The sequence below is a fragment of the Miscanthus floridulus genome, chromosome 4 (genome assembly GCF_019320115.1).
Source record: "Miscanthus floridulus cultivar M001 chromosome 4, ASM1932011v1, whole genome shotgun sequence".
Classification (NCBI taxonomy): domain Eukaryota; kingdom Viridiplantae; phylum Streptophyta; class Magnoliopsida; order Poales; family Poaceae; genus Miscanthus; species Miscanthus floridulus.
In genome coordinates, this window is record NC_089583.1 from 31,473,444 (window position 1) to 31,492,374 (window position 18,931).

Genomic DNA, 18,931 nt, shown 5'->3' on the forward strand with positions numbered 1-18,931 from the left:
AACGAAGGGTCATACAAAAAGACCATCTGAAAGCAGTTCAAGAGTCAATAGCAGGATATCTTATAGAAAAAGTGCTAAATCCCAACGGCGAGTTCTACTTTGATCTTAAGGAATAAATGATGTAAATTAAATGTTTATTGATATCGTTATTTTCGAGAACAAGATTATAAAAGTGTTGTATATATACATATATATATATATATATATATATATATATATATATATATATATATATATATATATATATATATATATATAGGGAGAGGCTATTCAGCAGCCGGCTACAAAATAAGTTATTCTGTAGCCACCTCTATTTACCATAATTTTATATACTAATTTACCATAATGTCAATACATATTTACGATAGTTGGGTTACTATAACACATGGGAATATTTACCATAACGTTATAGTAAACCACTTAGTAAGGAGTTACTGTAAATCTCGTAAATTAACATAGTAATTATCATAACTCATAGTGGCTACAGAATAAGTTATTCTGCAGCCAGCTATAGGATAGTAGTTCTATATATATATATATATATATATATATATATATATATATATATAATATATATATATATAGTTTCATACTTTATTCGAATATAAGATGTAATTATACGCATGCGTGTATTTATATTAGCAGCGTAGAATACGTACATAAAAACATATTATATATTAAACAAATACGTGTAACTGAACTGAAAACAAATTAAACAAAAAAAAAGAAAAAGAAAAGGAACCTTTAGTCCCGGTTGGGGTTACCAACCGGGACTAAAGGGTGAACCGTTAGTCCCGGTTGGTGTTACCAACCGGGAGTAAAGGATGCGCCAGGTTCGCTCGGCTGGAGGGCCTTTAGTCCCGGTTGGTGTTACCAACCGGGACTAAAGGTCCCTCTTTAGTCCCGGCTCGATGACCCGGGACTGAAGGTTCCACCTTTAGTCCCGGGATCGTTGTCCCGGCGCGGTAACCGGGACTAAAGGCTGTTACCGCCCGGGACAACAAGTCCATTCTGTAGTAGTGGATTTTCCTGATTATTTGACCATGTATACAAGCCCGCATTCATATATAATTCTCTTAATTCATAAAACAGAATCACATAATTGAAATATGGTATTTTTCTGAGGCGGACGTATAAGGACGTCCGCCACGGTAAATCTATTTACCGTGGCGGACGTCCTATGAGGCCCGCCTCGATTAAGGCCGAGGCCCATATGGCCCAGTGAAAGCCCAGCATCAAGTCCGAGTATAAAACCCAACACTTAGGGTTTCAGCTCCCACCCCCCGCCCCCTCCCCCCCCCTGCGAGGCCGCACGCCGCTCTTCGTGAGGCCACGACCCACGCGCCGTGCGCTCCTCCCCTAGCGACGCGCTCCCTCCCCCCCTCTCTCTAGCCTCTCCCCTCCGCCGACGCGCCGCAACAGCAGGCCGGCGAGCCCTCCCTTGCCCCCCTCCGCCGGCGCGCCCCCTTGCCTCCCTCTGCCGACACTTCGTCTCCATGGTGGCAAGGTGGCCGTGGTGGTGCGAGGGCGGCTGGATCTTGTGGAGGGCTGCCAAATCCAGGAGGATGGCAGCTGGATCCGGCGGATCCTGGCCAGATTCGGTGGAGGGCGACGTGGGCACGAGGCGGCTCCCCCCGGCGACGCGGGCGCGAGGCAGCTCCCCCGGGCGTGGGGCAACGTGGGCGCGAGGCGGCTCCCCCGGGTGTGAGGCGGCCCTCTTCCTCAACTTCGGCCGGCGTGCGCCCCTCCTCGCGGCGGCGGTGGCCCGCTCCCCGCCACCACACCTCCAGATGCGGCGGCAGGCGGGCGGATCCGTCGGTGGCGAGCTCGTGGAAGCCGGATTTGGCGGCGGCTAGATCCGTGGATCTGGCGGCGGCGGCGACCTCCACCATGGCGGCGCGATCCAAATCCAGTCGAGCCCATATCCAGGCCCGGTGTGGGTTTTTTTTTCTTTTTTTTGTTTATTTTCATCAATTAACCATGGCGGGCATACCTCACCCGCCGCGGTTAATCTCCCATTTACCGTGGCCTCTGGACCGCGGCGGACGGCTTTGCCCGCCGCGCAAAACCTAAAACGCCCGCCGCGGATAAGATTTGTGTAGTAGTGAGAGTAGCAAGTGTGCATCTACTATTCTCATTAGCTTAAGTGAGAGTTTGTGTTTATTACTCTTGGTGATCGGCATCACCTAGATGGCTTGGTAGTAGGTTGGATTGACCCAAAACCCAAAAATAAATTAATGGGTAGAGTTTAACCAAGTTAGACCCCCTTGCATTGCATTGTTGGGAGCTTATTGATCTCTCGGTGGAGCTTATGGGAGACCCAACTCATGTTGTGAGCGGGTGTGGGCGAAGAATCAGCCCGTAGAGAGCACTTTGTCCTTCCTCGGATCAAGGGGGAGCTACACCCTTGTGTGGGTTCTCCAACGAGAACTAGTGGGGAGTGTGGACTCTCTGATACCTCGAGAAAATATCGTTGTTTTTCTTTCTCCCTCTTTACATTATACATTTACATTTGTACAATTATTTTGATGTCTTTACATTCTAGAATTACCATGCTAGCGTAGGATTAGAACTACTTTCCTTCTGCTATGGTAATTCAGATTTGCCATGCTAAAAGAACAAGAAAATATAAAAATCCACAATGCAGTATTATATTGATGCAGTAAATAAGTTTTGCAGTAATACAATCATTTTCAGCCACATAACATAACCGAACTACACGGTATATCCATGGTAAAACGACACGTATATGAAAATTACAGCACCTTAGTTTTGTATGAACCGGCAATTTCAGACAACGGGAATCGTATTCGCTCCAAGATCTGATTTTGATTTGGAAGACATTGTGCACAGAACTTGAGTCTTTGACGCACTTGTAGAACCAGATCGACCTAGGACTCTGACCCCCTAGATGCCACATTTATCCTTGGTTGTACTCCTGTAACTGGACCCTGGAGGTTGGAGTGCAGAAGCTTACGTAAGGAAGAACGACCTTGTCATCGTCACAACAGTTGGCTACCTTCTTGACCTGGCTAGAATTTATCTCTATGCTGTATAGCCCATCGGACGTCCTCACGAATAGGAATCGGCTGGCACCAACATCCGCAAAACCACTCACCTGAGGTGAGTTCTTGATGAGCGCACGGCAAGGGAGCAACTTCACGAGATCAATGACTCTTGTTAGAACAAAACCTGCATCTCCACCAGCCACCATTGACCACAACTCTAGTTGGTACTCCATGCTGGCAACAAATCCCAGCCCACCATGGTCATCAGTCATGAGCACAATGCTTTGTTGTTTCAGCAGATGAAGGAACTTAGATGGTAGGTGAATCTTAGATACTTCCCGTGTGGCCATGTCATACTTGACAATCTCATCGTTAATGCGAACCAAGAAGTAGAGTGCGCTGCCCACGAGGACACTGGATGCACGCCCGAAGAAGCCGAGTAAACTGGGGGTGGGGTGCTCCAAATCAGCGGGTTGGCTCCATGCACCAGCTTCAGATGAGTAGACGGACAAGCGCACCACGCGGGCCTGTATGCCCATGACGACAACCAGGAAAGGTCCCCCGTGGCAGTCGAGGTGGTTGCAGCTGCCACCGGCGGTGGCAGCGCAGGCCACGGCCGCAGACCAGCGATGCCGCGTGTTGAATGGCAGCTCGGGCAGGTCTCGCTGCTCGTCCGTGACGGGGTCCCAGATGGAGAAGCCATGCCTACGTGGCCAAGGATAGCTCCGGTAGAGCAGGACGCGACCGTGGCGGGCGTCGATGGCATGCCAGCCAGAGCGGCCGTCGGCAGAGTGCACAGGGTGGAAGGAGGTCGTCGGGACGAAGTATGCCTTGGACACTGGCATGATGCGTACGGGCTTGACGAAATGGTCATCTGTGTCCCCAGGTGTGTCGTCGTGTCTGACCTTGCAGCCCCCTGTGTAGACCATGCCGAGCAAGGGAGCCCTGCTGCGGTGGAACTTGCGGAACCTGCGGTGGAACGCGGTGCCAGAGACGAGGCGGCACCAGAGCTTGCAGACGAGAGCGGCGCGGACGAGGCTCGCGGGGTCGTCCGGCGGGAAGCGGAGGAGGACCTCTTCCACGAGCTCCTCCATCAGCTCCGGCGGCTGAGGCGACATGCCTACCTCCTTTTGGTCGCGCGCTCCGTGGCCGAGGGATCGGAGGATGTGAGGAGCGATGAGACCGTATATATTTGTGAAGAGATAGAGGAATTAGATCAAACCCTAGTTGTATTTTACTTTGTGTACACACGTACAACTGCTTGTGGTTTGAATAAATTATTACGAGACGAATCCACGATCTCCCTGGAATCCGATCCGGATCGGTGGCCTTCTCCCTGGATCGGACTCCGTCCTGGACTCCAGATCGATGGTGTCCCTGCCAGGTGGGTCTAGACTAGCTGCATCAACAAGTGTCCCGCAGGCCTGCAGAGAGAGGAGGAAGGGAGCGCCTGGCACCAACACTGGATTATTTCCAGGATTCCCCCATCCGTCAATGTTTGTCCATGTACAACTGCCCAGTCCTGAAGCTTGGGCAGTTCACATTGCACTGATGGAGTTTTGAGCTCCCTGATGCCTGATGGCGCCCATATTAGCACCAATTCTTAAAAGTAAAAGAGTAAAGCCTACTACTGGTCCCTAAACTTACATCGCCGTGTCATCCGGTCCCTAAACTCTCAAAACTCCAATCTAGGTACGTTAACTTTGTTGGGGTCACATTAATCATCCAAACGGGCCCAAATCCACTAAGCGCCTCAACCTAACTCCCTCGGTCCCGTTGCCCACGCCGCCCGCTCCACGGCGGCGGTTGAGAGCCGGAGGCTGAGCTTCGTGAGGAGCCACGACACCACGGCCGGTGAGCGCGAGCTGCCGCTCACCATCTTCGTCCTGCTCACCATCTTCTAAGTCCTGCTCCGTCATCCGCTTCATGCCATTGTGGCATAACGGGCACGGCAGCGAGTTGCCACTCGTGAGTCGTGAACATCGTCACGAACTAATCCAAGCGCTACGGGATGCAACGTATATGGACCATCGTATTATATGGCGTGGTAGCAGGTACATGTGCTACCTATACTGGTATGTGCAATGCAAAGCATACACGCCATCCAAGATTCATCGTCATCATCAGCCGACGTGGTGGGAAACCATGATCAAGGCGTGCACGCTGCGGCCTGCCTGCCTGCGGAGGTGCCCGCGTGGTGGCACACCAACAGCGGGAATGACAGATTAGCCGTGCCATCCTGGTTTGCTCGCTGGTGTGCGGAGCTGCAGGAGCTCATCCATGGCAGCCGAGATGGCAGGAGACCGCCAGCTCAGCCTCTCTGGCTTCGCCGCAAGAAGGAAGGCGTGGAAAGCTGCGTGTAGTCCAGTGCGACCATGACTCCCATAGCCGCCATGGCCTCCACGCCCAAGGGGAGCCTGGGCGCCCATCAGCACCACGTAGTAAAAAAAAACTCCACTAGCTAATTATCTCTACATGGTCCTTTGTCGTTTCTATGGAATTGATTACAGCACCACGTAGTAAAAAAAACTCACATGCCAAACAGAATCTTATATACTCTTATATAGTAAAACTCCACTGGCTAATTATCTCTATATGCAAGCTATTCAACTAGGCAATGCACAATCACACATATAATTAAAATTCACTAAGCAAAACCTCACTAGATATTTATCTCAACATGCAAGTTGTCCAACTAGGCAATACACTCACATACAATTAAAATCTACTAGCATAAGGAACTGCAATGTCCATGTCAGCAAGACACATAAGCACTTTGCTGTCCACATCATCATACCACACAATCTACTAATCCGCAACTCCCGTGGCAACGAGCGGGATATGCTTCTAGCAACGAAGAAAGAGAAGATTTGAGGTAGAATCGTTTCTCATGCAACAAGAAATCGGGCAGCTTCCAGCCTACGAAGAAACGATGATTTCACCGAGGTTTTCGCGATGCGGCAAGGGACTTTCGTTTCTTCACACTTGTTTTCTGAAGCCCACGACGGTGATCAAATCAGCCAATTCATACTGACCTTGCCGGCATCAAAGTCGATGCTGGCCGCTCTCCCTTGCTTGCCGTACCGCTGTGCGTGATCACCCACGTGCTGCTCAACCTCGTCCTTGCCATGCCCGCACAGCCCACGACTTCGTTGCAAGAACATAGCGCGCTGCACACGTTGCTCACCCATGCCGGCTCATGCCGCACCTCACGCTCGCCACCGAAACACACAGTGTGACGCCGCTTGTGGCACCACACCCTGATCTGCTCGCTCACTTGCAACTTGCACCGCCCTACCATCGCTGACATATCCCCTGTAGCAGTCTGGTGCCGTCCTCAGCCATGCTGCAGTTGCCCGGTCCTAGCCAAGCAGAGGGCATCGGCAATTGTAGTTGGGACTTGGGAGAGAGATCGAGGACCGATCGACACCGTGGCCGCGACAACAAACAAAAACGAGTCTGATCTCGTCTGTGTGAAGCCGATGCTGATGACAAACTTGGCGATGTGATCGAATCAGGCCCAACGGTGCTTGTCGGAGGCCATAGAGCGATTTGTCAAGTAGACAGACGGCGTCCGGTCGTGAGGCGTCCACAAAACCTATGGGCAGCTGACAGAGAACGTACATGTTCCTGCAGATTGCCGCGAACGACGGCATCGGAAACATCAAGCTGCCACGTTGATAGCCGGCTTGACAGACAACGTGGACGTCTCACCGAAATCGATGCCAGCGTGCTGTGTGAAGCCGCGAACAACCCACCGGGCTGGCTTTGTAATGATCGAGAGAGCCGCCGGGGTTAAGTTCGTGAGTAAAGACTCAGTTGCCGGAGATGATATGAGCACCAGGCAGTCGATCGACAAGTCGCCAGGTGACATTGGCCGGAAGCGCACCTAATTTGTGTTCCACGGCAGCATACCAGTTAGGATTGGGAGCGCGATGCGAACTGAGGATGGCAACGGGGAAATCTTCCCACCTGTAGATGATGCTACAGAAGTGGAGATGAAAGCGAGCGCGTAACGAGGATTTGGTTTGAATACACCAGCCCGCACGCGTGTGAGCATTGGATGAGCAGCTATTGTTGGCATGGGAGAAGAAGGCACGGCTGGTGATGGTGAACTGGACACCGTGGCCACCAGAGTGGTGTTGACCGTGTTCCAGGGCTACCGAGTGAAGGAGCCAGCATTGGCTGGACTTGAGACGGGGTTGGCATCACGGCAAACTAGGATGACTCAGAACTGCAGGGAGGAGGCTGAATCGGAGACGGGCTTACCTGCTGAAGAACCACGACTAATGTTGTCGGATGAGGAACAGTAACTCAGGAGGGAGAAGAGGATGTAGTCTGGTCCTCGCGGAAGGGGAACTGGTTCTCATCAAAAGTGACATGTCTAGAGGTGATGATGTGTCGTGTAGCAAGGTCAAAGCAGCGATAGCCGCGATGAACAGATGGATAGCTAAGAAGGACACAAGCAGCAGAACGAGCGCTAAGCTTCTTTAGGATAGTGGCTACCTGGCTAGGAAAAGAAAGACAGCCAAACACTCAGAGATGATCGGAACTCGGTGGAGCATCAAGTAGAAGCAGAAACGGTGTAAGCTTGCCACTAGCCTGGCATGATCGACGATTAAGAAGGTGTGTGTCTGTGGAGAGGGCTTCCACCAAGAACGATGGTGGCATACTGATATGAAGGAGGAGGCTGCGAATGCAGTCATTGATCTTCTGAATGATCCTCTCAGCCTTGCCGTTTTGAGATGATGTGCATGGACAGGAGAGTCGGAGAGCAACACCATGCATGGGAAACAAGATGTGTGCGCATGGCATGATTGTAGAACTCCTTTCCATTGTAAGATTGGAAAGAAATCAGAGGTAGCTGAAATTGGGTACTGACATATGCATGGAAAGACAGTAAACAAGCTAAAACGTCAGATTTGCAGCCTAATGGGAATGTCCAAACATAGTGAGTCAGATCATCAATCAAAACAAGATAGTATGTAAACCCAGAACAACTAATCACAGGAGATGTCCAAACATTTGCGTGTATAATTTGAAAGGGAACATAACTAATGGAATTGGAAAATGAAAAAGAAAGCCTAACATGCTTCCCAAGCTAACATGCCAGGCACGCGTGGGACGAAGACTTGGAAGAGCTGAAATCTAATTGTTGCAGAGTATGATGAAGAGATTGACACCTTGGATGTCACAACCGCAAGTGCCACATGTCGACAGTGGTCGCAGTTGCAACTAGAGCCATCGGCGAGGAAGACGCTAGTGGGTACAGGTCACCATTGTTGTTACATTGGAGGAGCACCGTTCGAGTCGGGATATCCTTGATGGAAAAATGAAGGGTTCAAACTCAATAGTCACATTGTTGTCGCGATTGAGAGAACGAGCAAAAAGAAGATTCTTCACAATGGAAGGAGAAACAAGAATACCATTGAGCATTGAGAAGAAGAGGGAGTGAGCAGTGGCAATGGTGGTGGAGGCCTGGTGAGTAACTGATAGCATGGAACCGTTGCTGACAGTAATTGGTTCAGAACGTGAGAGATGGTGGGATGAGTGGAAATTACCGATGTTGGATGCCATGTGAGATGTTGCGCCGATGTCGAAGAACCACTCAGTAGCATGTGATCCAACTGGTGTCACATTGGAAGTGGGCAGAGCCAAGAGAAGCGCCTGGTTGTTCCAGATATCTAGGGAGGAAGGAAGGGGCTGGAGGATGCTGGCAGGAAATTGGGGCGACGCACCGGTGAAATATGCCTGCTGAGGTGGAGCATTGGGTCGGGGACTAGGGACCAAGGTTTTAAATAGCCGGCTAAGCCATTTAGCTTTCTATATCCGAAAATAGGCTATAGCCGGATATAGCGGGCTATAGCGACAGCTAAGGGCTAACTTGTACATGGGAAAACTTAGCTAAATCTTTCTCAAACAGCTATAGCCGGAGATAGCGGAGGCTATAGCCGGAGATTTAAAACCTTGCTAGGGACGCCGGCATCGGGAACACAGAATGGCATCGTCCAAGCCTGTACCATCCCGATCCAGGGGTTGATTCTAGGGATCCAGCTAGCGAGAGGATGAGGCGCAGGAGAGGAGCTATAACCGCCCATGTACTGGTAGCCACAACAACCCCAGCACGCGGCACCGTCCACGACCCTTCTTGTTGTCGTGCCGTGGAACATGGGGCGGGTGGGTTGGATCCAGAGCCAGAGCTATCGTTGCTGGCAGGAGGAGCAGGTGGGCGAGAACCACCTATGGCGAGAAGAGCTTGATGCGCAGCAGCCTTGGCGCTCTCCTTGTCATAGTGCTCCTCTAGGAGCATGTATGAGCACGCCGAGAGGAATGTTTGCGGTAGTTGTTTTGCCCTGATCACTAGGATGGTGTGCTTGTACTTGGAGCAGAGGCTGCGTTGCACGTTTAGGACCTGGCTGGTCTCACGAATGGATTGGCCAACGTCGCAAAGAGCGTCAGCAAGATGCTTGAGGCGACCCATGTATTGAGTGATGTCCATGTCACCCTAGATAAGGTTTCTGAACTCGGCCTCTAGGTACATGGCACAGTGGAGCTCGTTGTCACGGAATTGATCGTGGATGGCCATCCAGATGACGTGTGTCGTGGTCTTCGGGACGCGCACAATGGCAAGAATGTTCTTAGAGAGGGAGTTGTACAGCCATCTTAGGATGCGTTGATCAATGATGCGCCATTCCGGATCACGCCGTTGCTTCGGAGTAAGCAGGGAGGAGAGGTGTCGAAGCCTAGGCCAAACTTGCTGATGAAGGCATCGAAGAAGCAGCGCCACTCATCATAGTTTGGCTCAGCGAGCTCGAGAACAATGGGAACATCAGATTTGATGTTCACCGTTCGAAGAACAGCAGCAGGAGGTGGCGAGATGGTAGGAGCGTCGCCGTCTATGGAAGACACAGGGGAAGAGTCGACGGAGGGAACATCGAACTCGAACTGCGGGTTGACGTCCATGGCAGCGGAGATGGCAAGCAGTGAACAATGGAGGAAGAAGAAAGGCGAGCAGGATCAAGCTGCGCTTCTTGATACCATGAAGAGAATAGGAACCAACCACAACTCATATTGATCACTGAAGAATACATATACAGTTATAGACAGTGCACAAGAGACGGTCATGGGCGACGTCGTGGTCACCTCACGAGCACGCTGACTCTAACCAACTCTAGTCAAGGCCGTTAGTGTACAATGCTTCAACATTACATGGATCTGATAATAATACTCTTCTCATGGATCCATTGCAATAATTTGATTGACCGTGAACTCATGATGAGTGCAATACTTGAAGAACAAGGTAGCCGTCAGTGAGTCCTGCCCTTTTATGCCGCCATATAGATAGACAAGGAAAATGTTCAAGTAGCTATTTTCTTATGGGCTGATATCAAGCTATCATAGATTATTATGCATGCTTTGATGATTCTGTTCCATGTCATAGGACAATTCAGTCTAATAACAACTCCGAAATTTTGGATTGATCTCTGGCTCGGTCAACAAACCGAGTCTTATGGGGCTTAACGGCCAAGTAAACGGCCCTAATCGGGGGCACCTCTAACAACCTAAATGGCTTGGTCCCAGGACGACCCGCACTATAAGACACAAAGGAGTCACGTTAAGTGGACACTCTCTTAGACCAATCTACCACCTGATCCAGGTGAGTGCGGGATCGGCCCTGAAGACCGACGCCAACCGCTGGCCACCCTCCAGTGCCGGCGTTCTTCTTCTCCAACACCAGCGACTGCCTGCTCCTTCACCGACCAGGCACGGGATGTCACCAGCCCTATGGGTATCTTCCATTCTAAGGTCAGTGTTTATTAAGCCATAATTAATTACTAAGAAGTGATTAGGTGTTCTTCTGGTTGGCTAATTCGGATTCTGTGAGTAATAAGTTCTAACACATGATACCTTTATCTCCACTGACTGTAAACAACCATCACAAAGGGACAATTATTTTTTGGCTGCACTGCTATGTAATGAAATGGTTGAATCATTTATTTATCTAACACATCGGGCTCCTTCACAACAGCTCTGCACTGTCTGGCTGCTCAAAACCCACATTTCTTCTTGCACGAGCACTGATGGAGCAACTCCATCATGGCAATGTAGTACGATGAGCAGTCAAAGGTTCAACACTGAGTTCTACGAGTTCTACTTGTTCAAGCATTGACGCAGCATCCAGGAAATCCTCAAATCTAGTGATTGTGATATATGCGCTTCCAATCTCCTATCTCTGCGGGGCACTTTTTGATGTGGTTGCTAGCTACTCTACAGTAGTAGAGGAAAAGGTTCGAAGAGCTCCCTGTGCCGGCAAGTGGCTCTGTCTGAAGTTGAGCAAGCGGCTCGCCATCGTCAGAGAGCTGAGTGATGTGGATGTGCCGGCAAGTGGCTTTGTCTGAAGTTTAGCAAGCGGCTCGCCATCGTCAGAGAGCTGAGTGATGTGGATGGTGGAGTGGACACTCATCGCTCAGAGTCCTCTCCTCCTGATGTCTCCCAAGCCTATCTTGTATATACGCATGTCCACGCTGTGGGCACTCTCGCTTTAGCTCATTCACAATATACACTTGCATATGTAGCTATGACCCTGATGAAGGAAACCGATATATATATCAGAGTGTTGGCGAACAAATTGGAGTTATGGTGGCTGTGGGTCTGGGGTTTCTGCCTTTCTGGGTTGCATTTCGGCGCCATTAATTCTAGCTAGTTTGGTGCCCATGAACTAAAGTGCTGAATGCCACCAATGTGAATACGATGAGCCCCTTTTATAGACTCAAGCCTTGGTTTCCCAGGTTTATATCTTGAAACGATACATATATCCCTGTGTAGCTGAATAACACAACAGATTTGCTCAAGCTCGACAAAAGATGGCCGTTATTAATTAAGCTCAACAAAAAGTCCCACATGGACACCGGCTTATATTTAATTGACTCTGCTCCTGCACACCGACTTGACACCATGAGGATGCTCAAAACCTACAGTTGTTCTACTTGTTCTTTGTGAGATCGAGTATAGACACAGACGCTCATAGCACTAGCACTGACGATGGAGCAACTCCAACATGGCAATGTAGTGTGATGAACTGACGAAACTTCAAGACTGAGTTGTACGAGTTCTACTTGTAGAAGCACTGACTGCTCTGCACTGGAGTAGAGAAAAAGGTTCGAAGAGCTGGCCGTTCCGGAAAGCGGCTCCTTCCGAAGCAGGCAAGTGGCACATAGCGCTGTCGTCCGAGAACTCTACAACACGGTTGCTCTGCCGCTTGCCATCCGGAGGCCAGCAACAACTTGAAGTCATTGATGCCATTTCAGGCTCTTCTATTCCTACAGAGGCCAAGCCGTCACCATGGAGATCGAGCTAAAGATTCATACGTGACCACAACGTCCTCAATAGCAGCTTATGTGGCCAATTAAATTCCGCAGCTGACCAACTATAATCAATCACCCCAATAGGAGGTAGCACCTGCATCGATGGGGCCATGGCATAGGTAGCCGAACCTAGGGCAGAGGAGGAGGAAGCGAAATATCGATTGACGATTATACTTCTTTGTTTGATGGCGGGTCACCGCTGAAGCACAAAAACAATTCAATTATCATCCTTGACATCGGCTGTCCTTCCACAAATATGACGAAATTCACGCCATTGTATGCTCACTTGAAAAAGCTGGGCACCGAGTCAACTGCATGCATCGATGCTGTCTTTTCTGGATGTTCCAGGGTATTGATGAGTGATGTAGTACGGAGTAACAAGTAGGAGGAGGAGAACGAATGAAGCAAGAGGAAATTAGGAGGTCTCATGTGCACTGCTAGTCGTGTCGATGCTAAAGGTTGTGCCAACTAAAACTTCATGGCATCGAGTCAAGTTGGCATAGGATGGCAGTGGTAGCATCGATTACAATATTGCTAGTATAGACCGTCTCGTGTAAGCAGCACACTCATGGGCTACCATAGTACTCTCTCTTGTAAAGCCATATGCATTCTCCTGACATCTGCCAAGCCCTATGCTTGAATGCTTCTACTGGTACTGCCTTGATGTGTGCTACATACATGTATCCACTAGCCCTGAGGATACTGCGCAACATATATAGCACCCCCGGCACCCCGTCCCTAAGGGCAAGCGCAATATGACATACACTATTTAGTTTCACTATACTGTTCGGTGCTTGGTAAGCCAAATTAGACATGTTTCTTGTGGTACAGGGAGGAAGTTTCCATATAAAAAACTTAAACATGCTCAAGTAGTCTTGCAACATGTTCAACTATTCCCCAGGATTTCAATAATGTGAGTGGTTGAAAGTGTAATATATACATGAAGATCAAGCTAGCAGTCCTTGGATGAAAGTGTAATTTATACTTGAAGAAAAAGAGCAGATAGACAAGGAAGCTGGTCGGATAGCAGATGTCAAGGTATCATGGATTATGTATGTTTTGGTGATCTCGTGCCATTTCATACCACTATTAAATCTAATAACAAGTTCAAAATGCCTGTAGCTCTACATGTTGGAACCAACCATAATCAATGGACAATTGTATTTGGGCTGGGCTGCTATGTAATGAAACTATTGAATCATTTATTTGGCTATATAACACATTTCAGGCAGCAATGACCATCAAGGATCATGGCACAACTTTGACGGATCAAACATGTCACCATGTGTCAGCACCAATTATATAATTGTGTTCCCATCACGAGGTAATGCCTTTGCTTGAGGCACGAGTCCTTCATCTTTTTTGAATTCAGCTATGTCATTACTCAAACAATGGACTATATCTATTTTTCTATTATTTTTTTCATAATGGAACAAAGTTCCAGCCTCTACCATCAAGGGATGATACGCAGCTGAATCTATTTTTCTATTATTAACTTCATTTCGTAACTCATAAAACGCTAAGTGCCCATTTCAAGTGCAGTGATCTCACGCGTGCACGACGCACGGAAGCCACTGGTTTTACATGAAACAAAAGAAGCTTGACATATATGTGCAAGTACACGGTTCAACAAAAGAAAGATTAATTTACCACTGCTCCTGCCCATCATCTGTCCCAGTTTGCAATGCATGATTTGACAAATAGAGTAAAAAGCTTCTTCGATTGGGGCACTTAACGTTCTACTTGTTTTTTTTTTCTTTTTGCGTGACACAGACGCTCATACAACTAATGGAGGAACTCCAACACGGCAATATAGTGTGATGGACTGACGAAGCTTCAAGACCGAGTTCTACATTCACATGCACCTATGGAGCATCCAGGAAATCCGGTAATATATAGTGACATGCGCTCCCTTCTTTCTCTCTATATGAAGGTTTGTGCGACACTTGTTGATGCGACTGCTGACTGCTCTGCATTGTAGTAGAGGAAAAGCGGCTCCCTCCAAAGCGGGAAAGCGGCACGCAGAGCGCTGTCGTCCGAGAACATGACGACGCGGTTGGTGTGGCGTACACGTTTTGTCGCTCAAAGTCACGCTGCTCGGCTCTTTTCTTTCCCCAGTCGGAGTCGGAGTCCTCTCCTCTCCTCTCCTGATGATGTCTACCAAGCCTATCTCTAACGCCGATGAGCTCGGGCTGGTGAGAACAACAACGACGAAAACCACCACCCTTTTGATGGAACGCCTGTACGGAGGGAGAGACCAGCGCAATACTTTCCCTCGAACCCATGTTCAATGCCCCCGACGTCTCCCAAGCCTATCCATGTAATCTAGTACGCTTGCTGAATACCCATGTGCACTAACCTAACCCAACGATACTGCATATATATATATATAGCATATATATAGCACTGACGCCGGTTGGAAGTCATATCAGAGTCTAAGCGAAAAAAAAAACAATACAAATATATATAAACATCTCGTATTATTTCTCTCTCTATATATATATATTTGCTATTGAGGCCTTGTTTAAATTACAAGTTTTTTCATTCTCTCTCCATCACATCAAACCTTTGAACATATGTATGGAGTATTAAATGTAGATAAAAAAATAACTAATTATATAGTTTGATTGTAAATTACGAGACGAATCTTTTGAGCCTAGTTAGGCCATGATTAGATAATAATTATCAAATACAAACGAACGTGCTACAGTATCGCATACCTTGCTAACCCCAATCTAGAAAGGCCTGAGCACCCTATGCTCAACCACCGTCAGTCGTCGCAGGCACCCGCTAGGCCGCTACTAAGGTCGAATATGATTTCCACAGTTATGGTAGTAAAAGCAGAATACCAGAAAGTTACGTGTATAAAATACTCGGTCCTCATTTCTCTCTCCTCGTAGCTTCCTAGATGCCCACGAAGGCATCGGCTTGCATGGCGGTGGCTGGCGGCGGCGGCCTCCTACCCGTGCTTCCCGGGCTGCAACGCGACGGTGACCCTTCCCCAACCCACATCCAAACAGGCGGCGGTGACGCTCCCCCATCTTCGTCCTCCCTTCCGACAGCATCTTCGTCCTCCCCTCCGACTGGTGTGGAATTGGCGATGGCAGTTGGCAGCCCTGACCTCAGCTGCGGCGCCTCTCTCATCCCACGCAAACGGCGCTCTCCCACGGCGACGCGCGCTTCCCAGCCCCTCCTTCCACCCGGACGCGGTGGCTCGTCGACACAACCAGGCGCGACGGCGTGGTGCAGCCAGTCCCGCGCGCAAGGTACCCCCGGCTGCGAGGCTTGTCTCGCGCGAACGGCGCCCCCGGGGCGGCGTCGCAGCCTATTCCGCACGGACGGCGCCCCGACGGCCGTGGCCCCTCCCCAGGTACGGTGGCACCTCCCTGGGTACTCTCTCTCCCACCGATGGCGGTGGCGGCGGGCACCATGCCTTTGTGGATCTGTCGCGACGCTGTGCCGCTCCCCTTCCGATGACAGCGCTAGCAGGCTCCACCGATGGAGGCGGATCCACGGCGGCGCTCCCCATGGTGGTGGATCTCGCGTGGACGTGGGCCTAGCGACGGCGCCCACGCTGACGGCACCCTCCCATCTGCGGCGCATCCATCGTGTGCAGATAAGGCCCCGCAGCGGCGGCGGCGGCGGCGGCGGCGCATCCCGCAAGGACGGCACCCAACAGCGCGTCACGGCCGATGCAGTGGCGCATCCTTTCTTTTTTGTGCGAACTGATCACGCACAGTTACGCACAAAATCAATAGAATTGGTTCACAGCTAAAAAAAATGTTTCGAGCTTTATTAATATCTAATAAAGGTCTTATAACCGTAGCTCTTGTGGCATAGTTATGGGCTTACGGAGCTAGCGGAAAACTATTGCCGCGGGGCAGCACTTATTCATGGTGGTTCTAATACGATGGTATTGTATTGCGTAGCGATAATCTATTCCACAGGCAAGCTCGAGCATGGCCAAAACCTTAGCTTCGATGTCATCTCCAACGTTTGGACTCTTTGCGTAACTCCTAGCCTTCATGATGCGCTTCCTTATCGTAACCTTGGTCTTTTTCGGTGCCTTAACAACGGGTTCCCACATCTCACGTACATCTCCTCATTAAAGAAACTAACTCTGTTGATTACGGTTAGCGTAGCGCTCCAAATAGCGTTGTCCTATATACATATATAGTTCGAGTTTGGAATGGTTATTGGTTCGTGGTGTGACCTTGCCTACATTTGCACTGTTATGGTGGACCCTTCGTTAGCAGAGATGCAAGTGGGGTCGTGAGTAGAGATGCAAGTGCAAACAACTTTCTTTGATTGGCTCTGCTTCTGCACACCAGCTTGACATCAGGCACCGGAAAGCCATCAGTTTACAACCTTATTAAGAACCACGTCATATCCTAGGAAACATCAAACAGAATGACAGTTGATTCGAGAAGAAACTCCATCACTACAATGTAGTGCCATGGAGTGGCCATTAGGTCAGTCTCACCGTGAGTTTTATGTGAGTTTTATTTGTATTAAATATGTTGTCACATAGGTATTTTTTGTGACATGACGGTGTATTTAATAAGAGAGAAGAAATAAAACTCTCTTGACACAATTACCAACTATCTGTGAGTTATGGAATTAAATGCTTATGAAACTACAGAATAAAATTTTGCGTTGGCCAGTCTTAGTGGGAGGTTTCATTCCAATGTTCCAAGACATGACCGCATTGGTAACTGTGAATGAAATAGACTCTCTTAGTAGACACATTCATTTTGTTGTTTCAAGGCTACTTGTAACATTTAATTCCTATAAGGTGCTGTGATCAATTGTGTCATGTGAACTATGTAGCTATTTATATATTTTTTAAAACTAACACATTAGAATATTACACTTTCCCGCAACGTATTATATTATTATGTTATATATATTAGTGTCATATTTATCGACATGCCAAATATTACACTTAACACAACATATTATTTTATACCGGTGCATTTTTCTTCGCATTCGTCAACATGCAGTGTGTAGAGCCAAAATAAGCAAATGCAAAAAGAAAAAAAAAATCAGAGAAATGGAGAAACATGAAGAGGAGCTGGTGGGCCACAGAGATTTGACGGAATGGAGAAACATGATAGAGATTTGACGCAAGGAGTGGCGAGAGGGGAAAGAGGAGGAGCCTGTTCGGCAGGACTGAAAAATAAGCAAAAACAATGTTCCGGCTGATTGTTGTGAGAGAAAAACACTATTCTGTCTGGAAATACTGTACTCGGCAAACTTTTTTTCGAAAAAAAGGAACCACTGGCCGGTCTCCGCCGGCCGCCGCCGGTCTCCTTGGCGGCGCCCTTCCCCTGCGCCACGGCCCAGCTTCACGCCCTCCGTCTCGCCTCCGCTCCCCGGCATCACAGTCGCCGCCACGAGCCACCACCGGCCACCACCACCACGCCACCACCACACCACCGCCGGCCACCACCACGCCACGAGCCACCACCGGCCACCACCACCACCGGCCATGCCCGAGCTGCCACCACTAGCCGCCACCGCCGCCCACCACCACCACGCCACCACCGGCCACGCCCGAGCTGCCTCCCGCCGCCGGATCTGGGGAGGCGGCGCCGGATCCGGGGAAGAGAGGGAGAGGAGGGGGCGGCCACCGCCGGGGAAGGAGGGGCCACGCCGCCGGGGAAGGAGGATCCCCGCCGCCACGCCGCCGAGGAAGGAAGGGCCGCCGGGCACGCCGCCGGGGAAGGAGGATCCCCGCCGCCACGCCGCCAGGGAAGGAGGGGCCACCACGCCGCCGGGGAAGGAGGGGCTGCCGAGCGCCGGATCCCCGCCGCCATGCCGCCGGGAAAGGAGGGGGCGGCGGATCCGGCGAGGGGCGCCGGATGAGGGGGCCAGGAGCAGAGGGGATGGGCGGCGGCCGGATCCGGCAAGGGAGGGAGGGAGGGAGGAGGGGGCCGGGAGCTGAGGGGAGGGGCGGCGGCCGGAGGGGAAGAGGCCGGTCGGGAGAGGAGGGGAGGGAGGCGGCGTCAGCGGGAGGAGAGGGGGCGCTGGGGGCCGGGAGAGTGAGGGGGCGCGTGGCCGGGAGGAGAGGGGGCGCTGGGGTTAAGTACAATATTTTTTTGATTGCCGAGTGTCCCAGATTGGGGCACTTGGCAAAGTTTTTTTTTCTTTTTTTTCTCTTTCTTTTTTTTGCCAAGTGTTATAGATCTGAGCACTCGGCAAAGTTTTTTTTCATTTTTTTTCTTCTCCTTCTTTTTTTTGCCGAGTGTTATAGATCTGAGAACTCGGTAAAGTTTTTTTTCATTTTTTTTCTTCTCCTTTTTTTCTAGAAAAAAGATTTTATTTATTTGCCGAGTGTTTTTTTAAAACACTCGGCAAACCCCCTCTTTGCCGAGTGTTTTTTTGACACTTGGCAAACCCCCTATTTGCCGAGCGTTTTTTTTTTTTTTTGCTGAGTGGTTTTGGAATCTGAGTAATATATATATTTGACTGCTTTTTAATCTAATACATTTTGTAGAGAATATATTAGTTTCTCTTGGAATAATTAGTTAGTCTAGGAATCTGAGTAACAAATAT

General features: G+C 49.7%; 1 protein-coding gene across 1 annotated transcript; it reads left to right on the plus strand.

Annotated features, from left to right (window-relative positions):
* The first annotated feature begins 17,864 nt into the window (after positions 1-17,864).
* On the plus strand, positions 17,865-18,320 carry LOC136548350 (uncharacterized). Its single transcript, XM_066539911.1, has one exon. The coding sequence runs from the start codon at positions 17,865-17,867 to the stop codon at positions 18,318-18,320; it is 456 nt and encodes a 151-aa protein (XP_066396008.1).
* Positions 18,321-18,931: the final 611 nt, after the last annotated feature.